Genomic DNA, 17,349 nt, shown 5'->3' on the forward strand with positions numbered 1-17,349 from the left:
ACTGAGCATCGACCTGACGGGACTATAACGATCAAGCAGTTGCTAAGACGACTGCTACGCAACGCACCATCAGATCAGCGTAGCAAGAGCCCAGAGCCAGGTCCAACACACTATGACCCACGATACAGCATCGTGTCTTCGCGAGAGGCGGCAGCGATCATCTTACCTCCCGTCGCCCAACCAGAATACATATCGGACCCTACGTCTACTCTCTTCATGGACTATGACGCTGCGGTTCAGGCTGTCAAGCCTCGAGCGCCTCGTCCTGTCTTTCGCAAGCGAAGGTTCAACACGTCGTGGTGTAATCCAGTCGTGGAGGGTGCGAAGGAGCCAACCCCAAGCCCACGGCCACCGTCAATAACCAACCGAACTCGACCACGTCCACATACGCGAGTCAGTGAAGACTTGGCAAGTGAAGCCACTACTGGAACTACTGCTGCAGCAGACGATACTACTGAAGCTGGTGACAAGAAGACAAGCGAGCAAGAAAAAGACAACCAGGTTGTAACGAGCAAGGAAGACGCCGTTCGAACACCTCAAAGTCCAGCTCAAGCTACTGCTGCTTCCAGCAGCAAACACGCACGGAACTCAACGCCCTCTTCGTCACCGCCTCCTCCTGTCAATACCAACACAATAATGCCCCGTCAAGCGAATCTGAGCGGTCCGAATCCTTTCTACAACGACATTGCGCCATTGTACGCCAAGTTCCTCAACTCAACAGAAGTCAAGAGGTTTTTGAAGCAGTAGCAACGATCATTTACTAGTTGCATTTAGCAGTCGGTTGCTGGTAAAGTCCGAGTGTAAGGATCCCATGGCAAGGTCTGAGGAGAGACGAAGGGGAACTTGTCACCGCAGAACTCTTCGACGGATCGAAGCTCAATTGCGCCAATGTTGTCCACGTCGAAGTACATGAAGATGTGGATCACTTCTTTGTCGGTCAAGATGGTCGGCAGCCCGCGAACGGTGCTGTTGACATGGAGAGCAGCTCCTGTGGCTACGAACGCCGTGCGGAAGTCGTGCAGTTCGATGTATTCGCGCTCTTCCTCCTGTTGTGGCTGGTCAGCTCTGGCCTCCGATCCGTGTCTAAGCGTGTCGAGAAGACGTCGAGCAGTATCGGGATCTGCCTTCAGCAGAGTCAGCAGTCTCCTCAACGCTGAGCGTTGGTGCACACTGGCGCCAATTCTTTCGTCGTGAATGGCACCAGGCTCGGTAGCTTCTCCGTGGCGCTTGGTCGGGTCGTTGAGCTCGTTTGTGAATGTGCTGGACCGACCAAAGGCGTTTCTCCCGTCCGAGACAGTCGTGGCAAAGTTCAAGCCGACCCCCGTAGTCACTGCGTACGAGTACCTGGTGACAGTCGTGCCCTGTACTAGATCCAGTTTCATTTGGTCGATGCTGTCAGTCTGCGCCTTCGTCAAATGCTGAATAGTTGGGTCCACTTGACGAGCCAGAGAACCGTTGCGTCCTCGAGGAATCCGCTCCTTGACCAGCGCCGACGTGTCCACCGGTAAGTACGAACTCTTCGCTATCGTTGTGCGTGCTGCTTCGTGACAATCGACTTGTTGCTCCTCTCGTTCGCGTGCACGCTGCTCACTGTGAAGACGCTGGGCAGTCTCAGCTAAGTACTGGTCACGAAGAGAGCTTCGAGGTCCAGGTCCAGGCTTATCCGCCGCGTAGTCGGCGTACCGGTGGCTCGCTTGGAGTGTAGTTTCGAACGGAGGTGGCGTGAACTCGCTGGCGTGACTGTTGCAAGTGATCTTGGCAGGTGTGTCATGCAGGAGGACACGCTCGTATGTCGGCTCGATCCGAGACTCCTTTCGATCTGGATATCCACAAAGAGCAGCAGGTTAGAAACCCACAGCTGAGAGATTGAGAGCGATAAGAAAACTACTTTCCTCGTGCGAAGTAAGTTGCTGGTACCTTTCGACGGGCGTGACCGGTCTTGTCACGGAGAGCGTCTTCCTCGACCCAGTTGCCCACTAGAGCAGCCTTATTGTTCCTCACGTTGTACGTCGTTGGAAGGGACATGGCGGTGGTGATCAAGGGGGACTGCACACAGCAGTGGCTGAAACTACTTTGATCTCCATGACGTGCCAGCTAATTAGAGCAAAAGCGTCGTTAGAAAAAACGGGGTTCTCTTTAAAATAACTTTTCAAATCTGCTCGTCACCGTCATTTTCTTTATTCTACAACTTTAGCTTGATCGCTCTTCGAGCTCTGTCATGTCCACAGCGAACGTGACACGAAAGTGGCGGCTTTCGGATCCCCATGCGGAGCTGCCCATCAAGAATCACAAGTATGTGAAAAACTGCACCGAGCTGTACATGGCCAATAAGCGCATCGACAAAATTGCGAACTTCGATGCTTTCGTCAACCTCGAAGTGCTCTGGATCAATGACAACCAGGTACGTCGTCTGTGCAGAAGCTTTTTTCCGTTAAGATTCTTTCTTTGACGACCTGCCAGATTCAGGAACTTGACGCACTGGATGGTTGCTGCCGTCTCAAGCAGCTCTTCGCTCACAGCAATTGCATCCGGTACGTCAAAAGTACGCCTTGTAGGCCTGCTCACTTCGATAAACAAGTCTACTTCTGGTTCATTAAACAGCTCGCTTGAAGGTTCTTCACTGCCACACTTTAAATTTCTACTGGAACTCCGGTTGTATGGCAACAAACTCAAAGACTTGCGAGGTACATTGCGAGTTCTGAGCCGGTTGTCCCACTTGCGAGACCTCGATCTATTCGGCAACCCCGTCGTGGAAGAGGAGAACTATCGCTTGCAAGTGATTCGAGCCATCCCGTCACTGGACGTTCTGGATCGACATGTCATCACGGATGACGAACGCGCGAGAGCAGCCAGGTAAACAAGAGTCCTTGTACAGGCCAAGGCTAGAAACTCATCTCGTTGCGCAATAGACTGCAACTTCGTTTTGGTGAAGATAGGGATGAACACAGCGGTACCAACCAGCATGGAGGCCAGAAGAGCAAAAAACAATCATTCAGTAGAGCTGGAGCACCATCACAGGCTTTATCGGGGACAGTTAAGATGCTCTTCAAGGAGGTCGCGGCTATCAAGAGAGAGCAACATGTATGATACGTGGCGGAACCACCACGCTGTTTGGCTCGACTGACGGTATTTCGTGTGCTAGCAGAAGGAAGCTCGGGAGGCAGCCGAACGAGAGTTGCGGGAGCCTAGTCGAGATAGTGGAACACTATCCACGACGTCAGGATTCAGGTCGCGTGTCAACAATAATAAAGAGGACAATAGCCTTTCAGGTTTGGGTGACTGGGAAGTCACAGCACTGAAGAAACATTTCCAATCGCTTGAAGAAGTGAAGAACGGGTGCGTGACTCGTAAAATTGTGCAAGAATCATCCGTGATCTCACAACGTACGATACGTCCAGTGGAATCGGCCAGGGGAACCTTGCAAAGGTGTTTTAATACCTTCGTACGCGTGGCTTCACCGTTTCGAGCAATGGACTACCGCTGGAAGCTAAAGAGAGCGATTTCCAATACCTGGAGAGCATTCTCCCGACACCTGGCAAGATTCAGTGGAAGTCGTTCGTTCAGGTGAGGTTCTTGATACCCTGCGCACTCCCCGTGATGTCATGACTGCGACCACAGCTTTAACCTAAAAACTTGTTCAGCTCTTTGAGTCGAAGCAGCTTTGTTGTGAACTGCTGGATCCTCAAGAGTTGCGACAGCAATCCGCCGCCTGCTTTGACAAATGTGCAGCCATGCAAGTACGTCAATTTCCTCTCTCAGCAACCAAGAGATCCATCTTCTCTAATCATTCTCCATTTCGATAATAGCGACGGCTGCAAGCCCTCGACGCCAGCGATCCCAAATGTGCAGTACGTTTGACACAGCGAGAGTCTTCCACCGCATCGCGATACTAATCTTGTGATAAAATTGTCCAGAAACTTGTGAAGGAGAGCTTCGCGTTATCGCAGCAAGGCTACCACCTCCAAGCTTTGGCTGATGAGGATCGCTCGTCAAGCAGATCCAAATCGTCGCGAGTGCCCAGCTCAGCTGATATCAAAGACAACGGAGAAGCGACGTCATTAGCGACTCCACAAACGCGCTTCTGCATGACGACGTTCACTCGCGAGAAAAACTCGTCTCCCCTATCGCAGTCTGCAGATTGTAGCTCCAAGTTCAGCGAACTAAAAAGCGAGAGCGAGCGCATCAGCGACGAGTTGGCCAGGAAGTATAAAATCCGACATAAGGTTCGTAATTCTGGGCTCAAACTTGATCAGCTCCAAGAGATCTGGCTCACACTCCTGGTTTATATGGCAGGACTTTTCTAAATACTTGGCCAACCAATCACCGCAGACGACGAAACTTGTGCGTCGCAACTACCAGCTCTAATACTACAAAAAAGCAAAAGTCAATCAATAGAAACATCAGTACTACCGGAGACCACCAGTGCGACCCCTTCTATTCAATGAAGTCTTCCAAATCAGCAAAGGCATCTGCGCCGTCTTCTTCGTTCAGAAACGCGTCGATGATAGGGTGGCGACTTCGCAGGCGCTTCCGCCGCTTCTTCACGATCGGAACTACACCAAGCAGACGCGGTCGAGCCTTGGCTTTGCCTTGGCGGACGCTTCCTTGGTCTGTTGGGGCAATCTTCTCTTTAACAATCGCCACCAACGTCTTTAAGCGCTCCTTGGTCTCATCCACCACTGCAGTCTGTAGGACGTAAGGACTTAGCTTTCTAGAACTAGATCATCTGATAACGAGTGTACCTACCTCCTTCAGCCACAATTGTACGGTGCTCGGAACTTGCAGGAAGAAAATATCCATCTTGAGTAAAGTTGCAGATACCTTTAAAATCCACAAAACATGTTGAATATCTGGTGAGTCGACACGCATAATCATCTCAAAAGTAGTAGAACGCACCTTTGCTTTCGTTCCAGGGTCTTGACTTGCATCCTTGATCCCTTCAACCCACGCTCGACTATTCAGTGCCGACGTGACCGAAGATTCATAGATCCAGATTGTGGTGTCGTTCAATAGGCCAGACTCGTCTCTTGTCCGCAGCACCCCACTTGCCTTGCCGATACGTAGACCTAATTCAATCATGTGAAGGATCTTCAGCAGCACTTTCCGGGTCCCCCACGAGAAATCTCGATCGTCGCTAATCGCCTTGTTGACTAGCTCGTGAATCCGAAGGTAACCCAGAATTTCCTGGCGATGGGGAAACGAGCAGGGCTCACTGCTGCTGGTTTTTGCAGTGATGGCACTGAGCAGTGTGGCTTGAGATTGTTCGAGAACAGCCAGGACGGCCAAGATGGCGATGCTTTGGCAAGCATGAGACTGGAGATGTGGAATGCGCTCACGGCTGAGTGAAGCTTCTCGGTTCGTTGTAGCCTCAACGGCTGCGCTGGAATCCTCAGATCGAACGGAGCCGTCGGAGTCGGAAGAGCAGCTAGCGTCGGATTCCGAGCCGGAATCCACTCGTAACCCGTACGAAGACCTGGCACTAAGGTCTTGTCGTAGGCGCTTCCGGCGTGCTTGTGTTCCATCGTTTCGCCTGCTTTTCTTGAGAGCTGACCAGCGCTGTCTATGGTTCTTGCTCGAGTTGGTTGACGGGGTTTCGTCTTCTGCTGAGCTAATGCCACAGGCGTGCATGATTCCTTCAATCTTGCTCTCCAAGACCACAAACGTCTGGATGCAAAGTGCCGGCGGAACTGGAAGACAGATACTCATGAGCAGTCGAAGAAGTCGTGGGTTGTACACAACATTGACGCACAAGATATCGTAGGCAAGAGAAGAGAGTGCGTGGAGATCTGAACAGACCTCGCTCCCTTCCACTATCTCAGTGGCAACATCCCGAAGCCGCTTACTAAGCGATGCACACGACACACTCAGCTTCGTAAGTCCATCCAGCGGAACCCACTTCTGGACGTCACTCAAGAAGTAGCGAGATAAATGGCCAAAATTATTGACGCCAGCGTTTCCTTGACCTTCGAGCCACGGATTCTGTCCTCTCCTCGATTTGTTGCACAGCACTTCACCAAGTTGCGTGTGCACCGAGTAAACACTTGAGGCCTTAATCATCACGTCCAGCACCCGTCCGATCGCACTGCAAACGTGCTCCAGCATCTCTTCTCCGCCTTTTGTCTCGAGCAGCACAAATGCTCTTGCGTTTTTGCTCGGAGCGACGAGATGTCGCGCTGAAGTTGGGAATTTGGAGGAAATGGAAGCTGCATACAGCGAGAACCGGATTCTGTCGTCCCTCCCACCAATTGTGTCACTGGAGAGGTCGTCTGCGTCAGACGGGCTCGTCACTGACACAATACGATCACGAACACTTACGTAGACAGACAGCAGGATCTCGAGTATACGACCAGCTTCACTGAGCTCGTCTTCTTCGATTTCACGGGGATAAAACGCCCCGAACAAGTCGTCGTCACCGAGTGAGCTGCAACACGCGTCCAGAGTGAACAGAACAGCGTCAAACGACACTCCATCAAGTCGCCTTTGCTGCATTGAATCTGACGCAGACGTATCCTGAAGGATACTCTGGATCGCTGTCAACAGTTGAAGCTTCTCGCGCTGTAGCACTCGGTGAAGCCCATACGATGCAGCCCTGACGTATTCTTTCGATAGACTTGCTTCCATCTCGTTCGCATAATGCGACGTAAGCTTCTGAACCATCCGATGCAAACTGAACTCCACTTCCATCAGAGACCAGACCGAACTCCCACAATCATCGCCACGCAGCGCCAACAAGTCTTGCGTGTCTGTTTCTCCCTCTGGCCTCATCCACAGCAACATTTCGATCGCAATGTTGCAAATCCCACAGCCAACGTAGATACGAGCAACAAGTTTCCACCACGCACTCTTGTCGCAAGCTCTGCCTTGCGTTGACTGACTCAGTAAGTTGTCAGAGTCCTGGCAGATCCAATAAAAGAAATATTTCCAGTTGGAAACCAAGTCGACGAGCCACTGCTTAATGTCACTGTCGTTCTCACTGAGACCCTCGATCGGCAAACCCTCAGACGAGCGTTTCGACTGCCACGCAGCTTTCTCAAACTGGATCAGGCACGACAACAGTTTCTGGAACACTAACCCAGTGGAGGCCGCGCCATCCAGACTAGAATTCCGCTGATAGAATGCGTCCAGAGAGCTGAATCGAAATCGCGGTAAAGCTGCCTCCTCCTCGTCGCTCTCGTCATCTGCGTCTCCGTACTCCATGATCGCCGAAGCTGTTGGCACGATGAATTTGCCCACCTCTTGAGAGAAGAACCGGTGCAGCTCTTCCCACGAGCTCTTCCGCAACAAGATGGCGGGTCCCTCCTCTATACCAACGCCACTGTACTGAAATACCTGCTCCAACCGTCCGAACGACCAGGCTTGAATGGCATGGCAAGCTGCCACACTGTTTTTGAGCGCAGAAACAATCTCTTCCTACAGACAAACAACAGTCATTCAGCCTATTATGGAACCAGAGCCAATAGCCAGAGCAGTACGTACTTCTTGCTGCTCGTTGAAAGGCAATCGGTGGTCTAGCCACGCACACCACATGTCCACAGCAAACTGTTGATGCAACCGGTTGCCAGTTGACAGAAGCTTCCGTAGAAATATCATGAGGAAGTTATACAGATCTTAAGTAGTAAATGGCATACAAAAAGTGTTAGCTTCTTCTCCAGCTATGACTGTCAGCAACAAGTGAACCTTTGTACGTTGTTGCCAAACGAGAGGCGATGAGGAAAAACTCGCGCGCATTGTGGAATGACCGCTGAAACTGCATACTGTACACAGTTACACGACGTCAGCTAGAGTCGTTCATGAACGTCACGACGGGGTAACGTTTACCTCAGCCAATCTTGAATGGAATTAAGATGCGGAAATAGCTTCCCCGACTGCGAGCAAAATAGTCGAGAAAGAGTTTGTGCAGCAACCTACAAGGAGATCAAATGACTCACATAAGCCCACAGATTGTCTTCCGTCCCAGTGATTCACCCCCTCACCTTTCTTTGTGTGGGCTTCTGAGAGCGTTCAAAGAGACTGCAGAGCACTTCAGCTCGAGTCTCTGGGGCCTATTCAAATTACAGTCACAAGTTAGTGAGTGGGTAAAGGCAGTAGCGAGGGAAACGTAGTGAGAACCGTCTCGAATATCGCCAGTAACAGCGTCAGCGCCACTGTAGACTTGAAAATCGCAGCTTTGTCGTCGTCACTGGTCGAACTGCTGAGCTCTATCCAGAAGAAAGCGAGGTCCATCAAAAGCAGAGCTTTCCACTCACGAGAGTGGATCTGTTTGCCTCCAAAGTTTACCAAGAGCTCCACTTGCTCTAGCGCGTGCTTCTCTATGGTTTTACTTGCTGTTCGCGAGGTCGTGCCACTCAATGCAGCACTTGTAAAGGCTCTAAAATCACTCTGCACAATCCACCACGCGACCTGCTCGATGTCTGCAAAGACGGAGGCTCCAGTTGCGACGCGGGAGGATGAAGTTCGATGGTGCAGAATCGGCTTGGACGCCTGCAGTGCATGCAGCAACAGGAACAGGTCTCTCCAGTCTGCCTTGAGGTCCAGTACGCCACATTCTGGATCTTCGAACAGACTGCTCGCATCCTTCATGGCAACATCGTCGTGTCCTTCTGTCATCTGGCAGGATCGAATGGAGTCGCACACAAGCGAAACAATGCGTCGCGACTGGCTGAAGCTCTAGAGACAACACGACAACGGAGATAATTACGATACTACACTGTCACCATCGTTTTTAAGAGAGAAGAAGAAGACACGACGGTACCATCTGCAAATTAAACTCTGCCTCTTGCCGTAAATGCACCGGAAGCTGACGTAGCAGATAACGAGCAATACCAATCCACTTGTGGTCACCCGTGACGTTAGCCACCAACACACACTCGCGAATCACCGGGTTCATCGTCTCGCTCGCCATCTCAGGCGACGTCGTCACCATTCGCTCCACATTCTCCTACAGAATAAACCTCCATTTAAGCACCACAACTTGCCTTCTTCAGTACACTTTTCCTTCCTCTCCGCACCTGAAGCTGTTGCCAACTCTCCTTCGACATCAGCGCACTGTCCTCCACCAGCGCGTCCAGTAGACTGGGCACCGTCTGGCAGCTCCACGGCAGCTCCAGCAGCTTGGCCAGGCTCTCACTGGGCCTGGTCTCGTCCTTCAGCTCTCCACTCATCCCTAGAAAATAAGGCACCAGACCAAGCAGCTGTGGCAGCACCTTGCCATTACTGGGCTTGGCGTCGGTCACCACTTCCTCTAAGAAGCTGAAGACAATTTCCAGCACCACGTGGATCTCGTCCAGCAGCTTCTTCCTCTTGACTGAGTGCTGCAACTTCTTCTTCTTCTTCTTCTGAAGCTCCTGGAGCTCGTCCAGCGCACTGGAGTAGCCCAGATTGATCTCGGTGAGCAGCTGCATGCTCTCCAGCTCGCTGGGACTGCCTCGACGCAATACCTGGATGACTCTGGAGGCAGCGCGCAGTCGTGTGGCTTCACATTGCACCAGCAGATGCACTAAAGGCAGCCAATCGTCCTGGACGAGGAACTCGCTTTTCTTCTTGCCGCATTTCGCGTCGCGAGGGGCGATGCCGTCCAATAGGCCGTTTAGCTGAGCGAACGAAACCGGTTAGGAGACCCCTTTAGTTGCAAGATTATGAGCGACTGCACGCACCTCGTCTGCTTCGATGGACTGCAGGTACTGACGCACGGCATCGGCGTCGGTGGCGCTCGCCCGGAGCAACGACCGAGCCCTGCCTTGCTCCATGGACAGTGTTCGTAAAATGGAATTTGCAATATTTGGGTTTTGGGTTTTAACGAATCACCCACACAGTGATTTCAAAGAGCGGATTTATTGGATTATTTCGAAAAGTAAGAAACACTGCGATAAGCGTTCTAATGCACGCTAAACTCCGAGGCAGAGCAACCAATGCATGCTAATTGTAAAATACAAACAGGTTTGGGACACAATGAGCACATTGTTTAACTAAAGGAATTGAACATCACTTATTCGCCCTCATCACTTCAACCGATCAGCGTGGGGAACACCCTTCCTAAAACGAAAAAATGAAACTTCGTACTAATGTTGTTTTTTATTGAATTCTACAAAAATAATTATCGAAAATTTAACTACTGGTGACTCACCAGTAATTAGGATAGGGTAAAGTGCTCTTGGAATTTAGATTTAGCACCGACAACGGAACGAAGATGAATACATGTACCGTACGCTGGAGCACATCTAATTAAAATTCGCTAATTTTGTATTGTTTCAATCGATTCAATGACGAAAAAAACAGTAAATTTATTTCTAAAAGAGCTGGGTTTTGGAGTTTCTTCTATTAGAAGGCGGGATACTATTTGGCGTAAAAAGTACTTCGGGTGCGCCTTTACTAAATGGAGCCGCTTAGGAGGCGATCCACGGCGGCTTGCACATTGCCAAAGGTGGCTTGTAACGCGCGGATGTTCTGGTCCCGATTGGAGAAACCCATATCGTTCAACTGCGTCAGCTGCGACGCATACATCTCTTCCGGGTTGCCTGCCGGGGCTGCGGGGGTGCTTGCTGCGGCGCCGGGAAAGCCACCGAACATCGCAAACGGGTTAGCCGCTGCAGGGTTTGCTGGTCCAGCGGCTGCTGCACCAGGGCCAGCACCAAGGTCCATACCTTCGAGTCTGTACAAGAAATCCCAGTCAGTAAGTTGTCACCAATGTCGAAAGTCTGTCAAATACGCACCCTGGAATCAGTCCGGACCCACGCAACTGGCTCATGGCGTTCTGCATTTGCATCATAGCCTGCATGTTCTGCGGGTTCATGGCCTGCCGCAGGAACTCTGGGCTCGACATCATTTGCCGCATCTGTGGGTTAGCGTTCATCATCGCTGCCATCTGAGGGTTCATCGCCTCCATCTGCGCAACGAACTGATCCGGGTTTCTCGTCACTTGATCCAACGCCGCCTGGAACATGGGATTCTGCATCATCTGCGCCATCATCTCCGGATTGCCGCCCAGACCGCCCATGCCTCCCATTGCACCAAGGCCTCCCAAGCCAGCACTACCCCAAGGGTTCGCAGCAGCACCAGTAGATGCAGTACCGGTAGCAGCACCTGCTGAAGCCCACGGATTGGCAGCGACAGCGGGGGTCGACGAAGTGGCGCTGGAGGCCTGTGACTGCGTCGTCGAGCTGCTCGTCGAGTTGGCGTTCGTAGTTCCACCTGCAACACCAGGCATAGTGAACGCCGGACCACTAGGAGCAGGGGTCCCGCTAGCAGCAGCGTCCATCAGCGGCTCCTGCACGTCGTGGTACAGGCGTCGCAGCGCATTAAATCCCTCTGGGTGGCTCTCAATGTTCCGCAGCGCCGTGTCTTGGTTCCGCATCATTTCACGCATCGCCGCGGGGTTGCGCATGGCCTCCATACTCTGTCTGAGCAGCTCTGGGTCGTTCATAATGTGATTCAGTTGCGGATTCTGCTCCATGAGCTGCTGCATGGCCGGGTTGCTCTGCATGAGGTTGCGCATGATGTCCGGGTTGTTGAGGATGCTCTGCATCATGGGCGAGTCCATCATCTGCCGTACCATTTCCGGGTTCTCCATCATTTGCTGCTGCATCTGCTGCATGTTGGGCATGCCACCAGCGCCCATCGCATTGCCAAACATGTTACCGTTGTTAGAAGCGCCCGTTCCGGCTCCGGCAGCTCCAGGGAATAGCGGGAAATTGAACGGGTTAGCGGGTGTCGTAGGCGCTGCAGCCGGGGTTGGCGTAGCAGCGGGAGCAGCAGCTGGAGTCGTAGTACTAGCAGCAGGTGCTGACGTAGCTGGTCGCGCCGAGCCCTTGACAAAGTAAATGGTATCTTCCGCCTGAATGCCTGCAACATGTTTGCAATAATTAACCGTTAAGTAAGCGCACTCGTTGCGCCCAGTGGATTGCAGCGCAAGTACCGTAGCTCTCGAGTGTTTGATCGTCCTTAAGCACCTTGCCCTTGTAAATAAGTCGCTGCAACGAGGCGGGTACCTCGGTGTGGGTAACGAGCGCCTCCTTGCACTGCAGAACGCAGTTTTCCAGCGCCAAGTCCACCGAGAATTTCTTCCCCGCCGTCGTCTTCACGTGCAGATTCACCATTGTGTTGCCCCTCTATGTATAATGGGACCGGAGCGTCGAGCGTCTCGCTTCTCTCTGGAAGTTGGCAACGATGACGTCGCTCTTCTCGAATGTTTGTTGTGAAAAGCCGATATCTGATTTCACAGGGTTTTGAATTAAATGATTACTTCATCCTTCGTTTTAGTGACGTGAGACTGTGGCGAGCACACCCAAGGACGTGGCTATGGAGGAGGTGGAGGTCGTGGAGGCCGTGATACCTGTGGATGCCGTGATACCGGTGGAGAATGTAGAGAATGTAGAGAATGTAGTAGCTATGGAGGAGGTGGAGGTCGTAGCGCCGCCTGCAAAGCGCGCCAAGAGCGAGACGGCAGGACGCTCCTGTAAGTTCTGCACTAACAAGAAGACCGTGGCCGCCGGTTGCACCATCCAAGCCTGCAAAAAGTGCTGCTTGGCACGTGAGGACATATGTCCTACCCACCCAAAAGGTAGGCACATGTACAAACGCACTGCTCTTGTTCCTCACCACTAAGAGCGATTGAAAAAACTGGAATTTGACACTTGGTGGTGCTGTATTTTTGACAGAGGTAGAGAAACCAGAGGCTGAGCCTGCCAAGCCAAAGAAGCCCGTACTCAAGAACGAATTCCGCGAGACCAATTTCCACTGTACGGAGATCTGTTTAGCATTTATTGTTAGGATAATGAGAATTAATGATCCTGTTTTATTTATTGTTGCTTACAGACTACGGCGAGACAGTGACAATCTTCTGCGTGCGAGACTTTTTTGAGAACAAGAAACTGAGTCAGGGCGTGCTGAATGATCAGGAGCGCGCAGAACGTGTGAGCGGCAAGGTCTGGGGTCGGCGCAAGAAGAAAAACGCCGTTGATCCCAAGATGAAGCTGCTGATTCAATGTGCATTAGGCAAGAGACCCGCTCCCGAAGGCTATGGGGCAGACATACCTGCTCCGGTTGCAGTGGCCGATGCATAAAAAGCTCGATAACCCGCTGTTTCATTTTTTTATTTCCAATTAACCTTTCATCCAGCACGGCATGTCATCTGCTGTGTCGGTCTCGGGGACAGCGTCCTGAACCTCAAAAGTGGCTGCGTTGTCAGTTGCCGCTGGCTTTCGGTTCTTCAGAAATACGATCTCTTCTTGAAGCTGTTTGGTACGGAACTGGGAGTCGCGACAATACTTGCGCGCGCTGTCCAGCTCGGTGGTGGCGTCCTCCAGTTTCTTCTCCTGAACGGTGTTGGCGCTTTCGAGAGCAGCTATTCGAGCTTGAAGATGTTTGGTCTGCGAGCTCATTTGACCTCTGCGAGCCTTCAGCTCGCCGTTCTCCCTTTTCAGTGCTGCGAGCTGCTCTGTAAGCTGATTCTCAGCCTGAGTTAGCTCACTTTTTTTTCTCTCCAGGTCTGTGACCTTTGAACTAGCACTTTTGAGGGTCTTTAATGCACACGGATCAGTCAGCCTCCGTCTACAGCAGCCAAGTCGACGAGCGTTACCTTCATCAGTGCCCGCTGCTTCTCTTCCAGAGCAAGTTTCTCCTCCTCGAGCTTCCTCGAAGTTGCTTCAACATCCTTACGCTGCTGCCCTTCGTGTCCCAAAGCCTGCTCGACACTCAATAATGAGATGCTAGATCCACCTCACAACAAGCAAACTCACAACACCTCTTGGAGCTGCTGGCAACTTTCTTCTGCACTTTGAAGCTCGTCTTCGAGCTGAGCACACCTCGCTTCGAGCTGAGCTAGCGAGCTGCTTTGAGCCTGCTGATCCTGTAGCATTCTCTGTATTGTGCTTTCTAGAGCGAATCGATCGTTGGCAATCTGTTGTCGTTCTACTCGTAGCTCTTGCACAACTCGTTGGCTTGTCTCGTTATTGAGCCTGGTTTGTGTTTGCTCTTTCTCACGCAGCCTCCTCTGCTCAAGTGCAGCAGCGTGTTGCGCTTCACTATCAACTTGAAGCTACAGAATGTATTAGCGCTGAAGATGAAAAGGAAGAGCTCAGCAGCTTCGATCGTACCCGTTCACACTCGATCTGCAGAAGTTGCACTTGTCGCTGCAGCTCCTGGTTCATCACCGTCATTTCACCAACGACCCGTGCATGCGCTTCCTGCTGTTGCTGTAGTTGCCGATCGTATCCTGCGAACTGCTGATCCACCACGTTCTGCTTGCACCGCAAGATTTCCACTTCCTTTTCCTTGTTTGCGAGCTTGACCACGAGCATTTCAGCTAGCTCCTCTTGAACTCGACGCTCTTCTTCCTGTACAAATACACTTGACGACTGATTATCCCACGTTGAGGAACTCCGAGCGTCCTGTCCAACACGAACAACCTCAGCACAAGCTACTGAGGTTTCTAAAATGTTTCGTTCCATGGCCGTACAAATACAAGACGACCCACACGAAGGCTGCCCCCGCGTTTCATTGTAGGAAGCTTCTGAGGCCTCGAGGGCACAAATCTTTCTTGGATTCCTTTACCAGCTAAAAGCTTCGAACGAGGTGTTTTCCGTGACATCGCAGGCAAATACGAAGGATGCTGTGGATGCCCCCACGAGACCAAAAATACTTGCGCGTTTCATCATTTCCTTCGTAATTCCTGGAGGAATTAAGCTTCGCAATGTCCAAGACGAAAGCTAAGGCGCAGAGTGAGCACCTTTTCAATCTCCAAGTGCAAGGAGACAAGTATGCTCGGTTACTTGTAGAACAGAAGCATCGACTGCGTCAACTGGATGATCACTGGAAAAAGGTCCACGAAGAGCTTAAAGGGTTGCGATTAAAGCGTGGCGAGAGTGATCAACGTGGTGGAGGCGTTAATGCGGTTCGTACTCGTATGGCGGACGAGCAACGAGAGCTCATGAAGCTCGAGAACCGCCTCTCGGCGTGCAAAACCCGTGAGAGCAAAATGGCTGCATACAATGCTGAACTTCGCAACCGCGTGGACGAGCTGCGAGCCAACCGAGTACTGAGCCAGACCGTGTTCGAGAAGAACCAACGTCGTCTGCGTGACATTCAGAAGCAAATGCAAGAGACTTTCCGCCAGTCGACTCAGATCGTAGCCGAGCGCGACCGGGTGCGTACACTCTACCGACTAAAGCTTGAACACTTGTTGACACTTATGTGTCATTTTTTTTATCTCTGTAGATTCTATCGCAGGCGAACTCTTTATCCGGTCAAAACGTGGACGAGCAGGAGGCTTTCGACCAGGTCTATCAGAGTCTTGCATCGATAATCAAGCGCGAGAAAGAGAGCGCTGAGGCTTATCGGAAGCAGATTCTCGAGCAGGATCCGATGGATCTTGCCGACGACTTTGTTCGTGGGAATATGAAGCTGGAGGATGAGCTGCAGCTCAAGAAAACACTGCAAAAGCTCGATATGACGGTAATGGATCGTAATTCGGTAAGGAATGGACTCACTTCTGACACTGGTGCGCTGTGTAGATGCTGGAAGACAAGCAGAATATCGCATCAATTAACGAGAAGCTACAGGAGTTTGAGACAACATTTGCGGCTCTGCAGCAGGAGATGGGAGTGGACGACTATCATGAGCTCGTTGAAGTGTACTCCAGGAAGGAAGAGGAGAATTTCGCCCTCTTTCGCTACGTTCAGAGCACCAACAACGAAGTGGAGCAGCTTGAGGATGAAAAAGAGGCTCTGGAGCGAGAGATCCAGAAGTACGTAGCGCTGACATGTTGATTGTTTATTAAGGTATATCGACAAACGCACCGTTGTTTGCATATTGTAGACTGAAGAGCGAAATGCAAGACGGCAGTGCTAACGCTCGAAAGCGCATGGTCGACGACCTTGTCGAGACGCGCCAAAAGTACGTTTGCAGCTGTAGAACCACGAGAGGCTTCGGAATGCTGACAACTACGCGTTTTACTTATCTAGTATTCTGAAAGAAAACGCAGAGGTAGAGCGGCTTCGAGCTGCAGCTGCTAGAGAATTTCAGCCGCTTGCACGGGTTGTTGACCGACTCTACAACGCACTGGGCTGCAACGACGTCATGCCGGTGAGTTTTCTTCCGAATGCATTGGTGAAATCCGTCTCACAACGTTCCTGTTGTAGCCGGTAGTTGGAGCGTCCGGTGGAAATGGCTCTGACCCTTCGAAGCGAACGAGAAAACAGTCCGAGGACCAGCTTGCAATGGTGGTAGGATCATGCTGCTCTGCAGGCTTTAGAACCCACAGATTTCTCATTATCTCATTCACTGCCTTTGCTTGGATATTCTATAGGCACGCATTAACTCCATGAATGATCTTTTGGCTGCTCAAGGTATCACAGAAGGAAATATTCTCCAGTTTCTAGCGGTTAGTTGCTGCTGTTTGCCACTCTTGTTAGCGTCCATTTCCTTCACGGTGCTGGCTACATATTGAACAGATCATTGAGCAGCGAAGCAACGATCTTATCGAGCAGTTTTCTCGTCGCATACAATACAAGAGCCCAGTGGAAGCTCAACGTGCCTCGCTAGGAGCGAATCTACGCCCCAGCGACCCTACGCGATCTGTCAATGCTGTGCGTGCACTTCTACCCGAGTTTTTGGATGGCCCTACATCTAGCAGTGGGTACGAAGGAGCAAGCTCTTCCTTAGCAACGAGCCCCGTGCAGTCGGCAGTGACGGGTAGTTCGATGAGCATCGATTTCAGTCTCGATAGACGACTTTCAGTGAACACCTCGATAGCTGAGGATGAGCCAGAATCGCCCAGGAGTGACGATGAGGACGGTGACCGACCATTAACTAGGTTGGAGCTACAAAAGCGAGCAGCCAAAAGTTTTGCGAACTTGCAGGCCAGCCCGAAGCTCCAGCCAATACGTGCCAAACCCATAATGCCCAAGAAGAAGAAATATTGACCCGAACAAGTCGACCACAGAACGCCCTCTGATTTAAACTAGCCGAGCGCCGCCGCTACGCGGCGGTAATTTCGGTTTTACTCCAGATTTTTGCCTTCCCGCCTTCGCTTCGCTTCGGCGGGATAATTAGTCCAAATCCTCTGAGTCCCCCATGTGCCTAAATCGACTTCTTTAATTTCATAAATCTGCGTTTCATTTGCTACAAAATGCTGTTCCCAGTAAGCCGTGTAAATATTTCTACCGGTACAAAAGACTGAGCCCCTAGCATCATACTTACCATGCTCATAAACGATTACGCTAGTGATCTTAACAAAGTCTCTTTATTGTTGTTGGCTATCACTGTACCTTAACAGAAGCACCTGCACTTCAGTCTAAAACCGCTAAATAAAATATTTAGTTTAGCGCCGTGCTCGATTTCACGGGCCGTTTCTGA

General features: G+C 51.3%; 11 protein-coding genes across 11 annotated transcripts; 4 read left to right on the forward strand and 7 right to left on the reverse strand.

Moving 5' to 3' along the window:
* Positions 1-216: 216 nt before the first annotated feature.
* PITG_18030 (uncharacterized protein) lies at positions 217-747 on the forward strand (the record flags this gene model as incomplete). Its single annotated transcript, XM_002997915.1, has 2 exons — positions 217-379; positions 494-747. The coding sequence occupies 2 exons, from the start codon at positions 217-219 to the stop codon at positions 745-747; spliced, it is 417 nt and encodes a 138-aa protein (XP_002997961.1).
* Positions 748-760: 13 nt separating this feature from the next.
* Positions 761-2,025, reverse strand: PITG_18031 (uncharacterized protein; the record flags this gene model as incomplete). Its single annotated transcript, XM_002997916.1, has 3 exons — positions 761-784; positions 867-1,819; positions 1,926-2,025. 3 exons carry the CDS (start codon positions 2,023-2,025, stop codon positions 761-763), a joined length of 1,077 nt encoding a protein of 358 aa, XP_002997962.1.
* Positions 2,026-2,320: 295 nt separating this feature from the next.
* On the forward strand, positions 2,321-4,062 carry PITG_18032 (uncharacterized protein; the record flags this gene model as incomplete). Its single annotated transcript, XM_002997917.1, has 8 exons — positions 2,321-2,401; positions 2,461-2,531; positions 2,602-2,853; positions 2,910-3,081; positions 3,143-3,336; positions 3,642-3,737; positions 3,807-3,848; positions 3,927-4,062. The coding sequence occupies 8 exons, from the start codon at positions 2,321-2,323 to the stop codon at positions 4,060-4,062; spliced, it is 1,044 nt and encodes a 347-aa protein (XP_002997963.1).
* Positions 4,063-4,434: 372 nt separating this feature from the next.
* On the reverse strand, positions 4,435-4,800 carry PITG_18033 (uncharacterized protein; the record flags this gene model as incomplete). The annotated part of the gene is made up of 2 exons (XM_002997918.1): positions 4,435-4,686; positions 4,747-4,800. The coding sequence occupies 2 exons, from the start codon at positions 4,798-4,800 to the stop codon at positions 4,435-4,437; spliced, it is 306 nt and encodes a 101-aa protein (XP_002997964.1).
* A 71-nt stretch (positions 4,801-4,871) lies between these two features.
* Positions 4,872-7,590, reverse strand: PITG_18034 (uncharacterized protein; the record flags this gene model as incomplete). Its single annotated transcript, XM_002997919.1, has 11 exons — positions 4,872-4,954; positions 5,046-5,331; positions 5,401-5,538; positions 5,659-5,786; positions 5,865-5,979; positions 6,070-6,226; positions 6,293-6,700; positions 6,770-7,168; positions 7,219-7,272; positions 7,322-7,410; positions 7,477-7,590. The coding sequence occupies 11 exons, from the start codon at positions 7,588-7,590 to the stop codon at positions 4,872-4,874; spliced, it is 1,971 nt and encodes a 656-aa protein (XP_002997965.1).
* A 224-nt stretch (positions 7,591-7,814) lies between these two features.
* PITG_18035 (uncharacterized protein) lies at positions 7,815-8,755 on the reverse strand (the record flags this gene model as incomplete). Its single annotated transcript, XM_002997920.1, has 5 exons — positions 7,815-7,904; positions 7,974-8,035; positions 8,181-8,324; positions 8,379-8,667; positions 8,753-8,755. The coding sequence occupies 5 exons, from the start codon at positions 8,753-8,755 to the stop codon at positions 7,815-7,817; spliced, it is 588 nt and encodes a 195-aa protein (XP_002997966.1).
* A 128-nt stretch (positions 8,756-8,883) lies between these two features.
* PITG_18036 (uncharacterized protein) lies at positions 8,884-9,746 on the reverse strand (the record flags this gene model as incomplete). The annotated part of the gene is made up of 3 exons (XM_002997921.1): positions 8,884-8,894; positions 8,990-9,590; positions 9,654-9,746. The coding sequence occupies 3 exons, from the start codon at positions 9,744-9,746 to the stop codon at positions 8,884-8,886; spliced, it is 705 nt and encodes a 234-aa protein (XP_002997967.1).
* A 622-nt stretch (positions 9,747-10,368) lies between these two features.
* PITG_18037 (ubiquitin family protein, putative) lies at positions 10,369-12,092 on the reverse strand (the record flags this gene model as incomplete). Its single annotated transcript, XM_002997922.1, has 3 exons — positions 10,369-10,648; positions 10,710-11,838; positions 11,912-12,092. The coding sequence occupies 3 exons, from the start codon at positions 12,090-12,092 to the stop codon at positions 10,369-10,371; spliced, it is 1,590 nt and encodes a 529-aa protein (XP_002997968.1).
* A 171-nt stretch (positions 12,093-12,263) lies between these two features.
* PITG_18038 (uncharacterized protein) lies at positions 12,264-13,163 on the forward strand (the record flags this gene model as incomplete). The annotated part of the gene is made up of 3 exons (XM_002997923.1): positions 12,264-12,556; positions 12,654-12,734; positions 12,811-13,163. The coding sequence occupies 3 exons, from the start codon at positions 12,385-12,387 to the stop codon at positions 13,056-13,058; spliced, it is 501 nt and encodes a 166-aa protein (XP_002997969.1).
* PITG_18039 (uncharacterized protein) lies at positions 13,098-14,584 on the reverse strand (the record flags this gene model as incomplete). The annotated part of the gene is made up of 6 exons (XM_002997924.1): positions 13,098-13,139; positions 13,215-13,514; positions 13,574-13,678; positions 13,739-14,032; positions 14,091-14,384; positions 14,453-14,584. 6 exons carry the CDS (start codon positions 14,582-14,584, stop codon positions 13,098-13,100), a joined length of 1,167 nt encoding a protein of 388 aa, XP_002997970.1.
* A 102-nt stretch (positions 14,585-14,686) lies between these two features.
* PITG_18040 (uncharacterized protein) lies at positions 14,687-16,319 on the forward strand (the record flags this gene model as incomplete). The annotated part of the gene is made up of 7 exons (XM_002997925.1): positions 14,687-15,139; positions 15,211-15,447; positions 15,507-15,739; positions 15,811-15,888; positions 15,957-16,077; positions 16,134-16,192; positions 16,301-16,319. 7 exons carry the CDS (start codon positions 14,687-14,689, stop codon positions 16,317-16,319), a joined length of 1,200 nt encoding a protein of 399 aa, XP_002997971.1.
* Between the last annotated feature and the right edge of the window lie 1,030 nt (positions 16,320-17,349).

The sequence above is a fragment of the Phytophthora infestans genome, genomic scaffold, assembly GCF_000142945.1.
Source record: "Phytophthora infestans T30-4 supercont1.65 genomic scaffold, whole genome shotgun sequence".
Classification (NCBI taxonomy): Eukaryota; Oomycota; class Peronosporomycetes; order Peronosporales; family Peronosporaceae; genus Phytophthora; species Phytophthora infestans.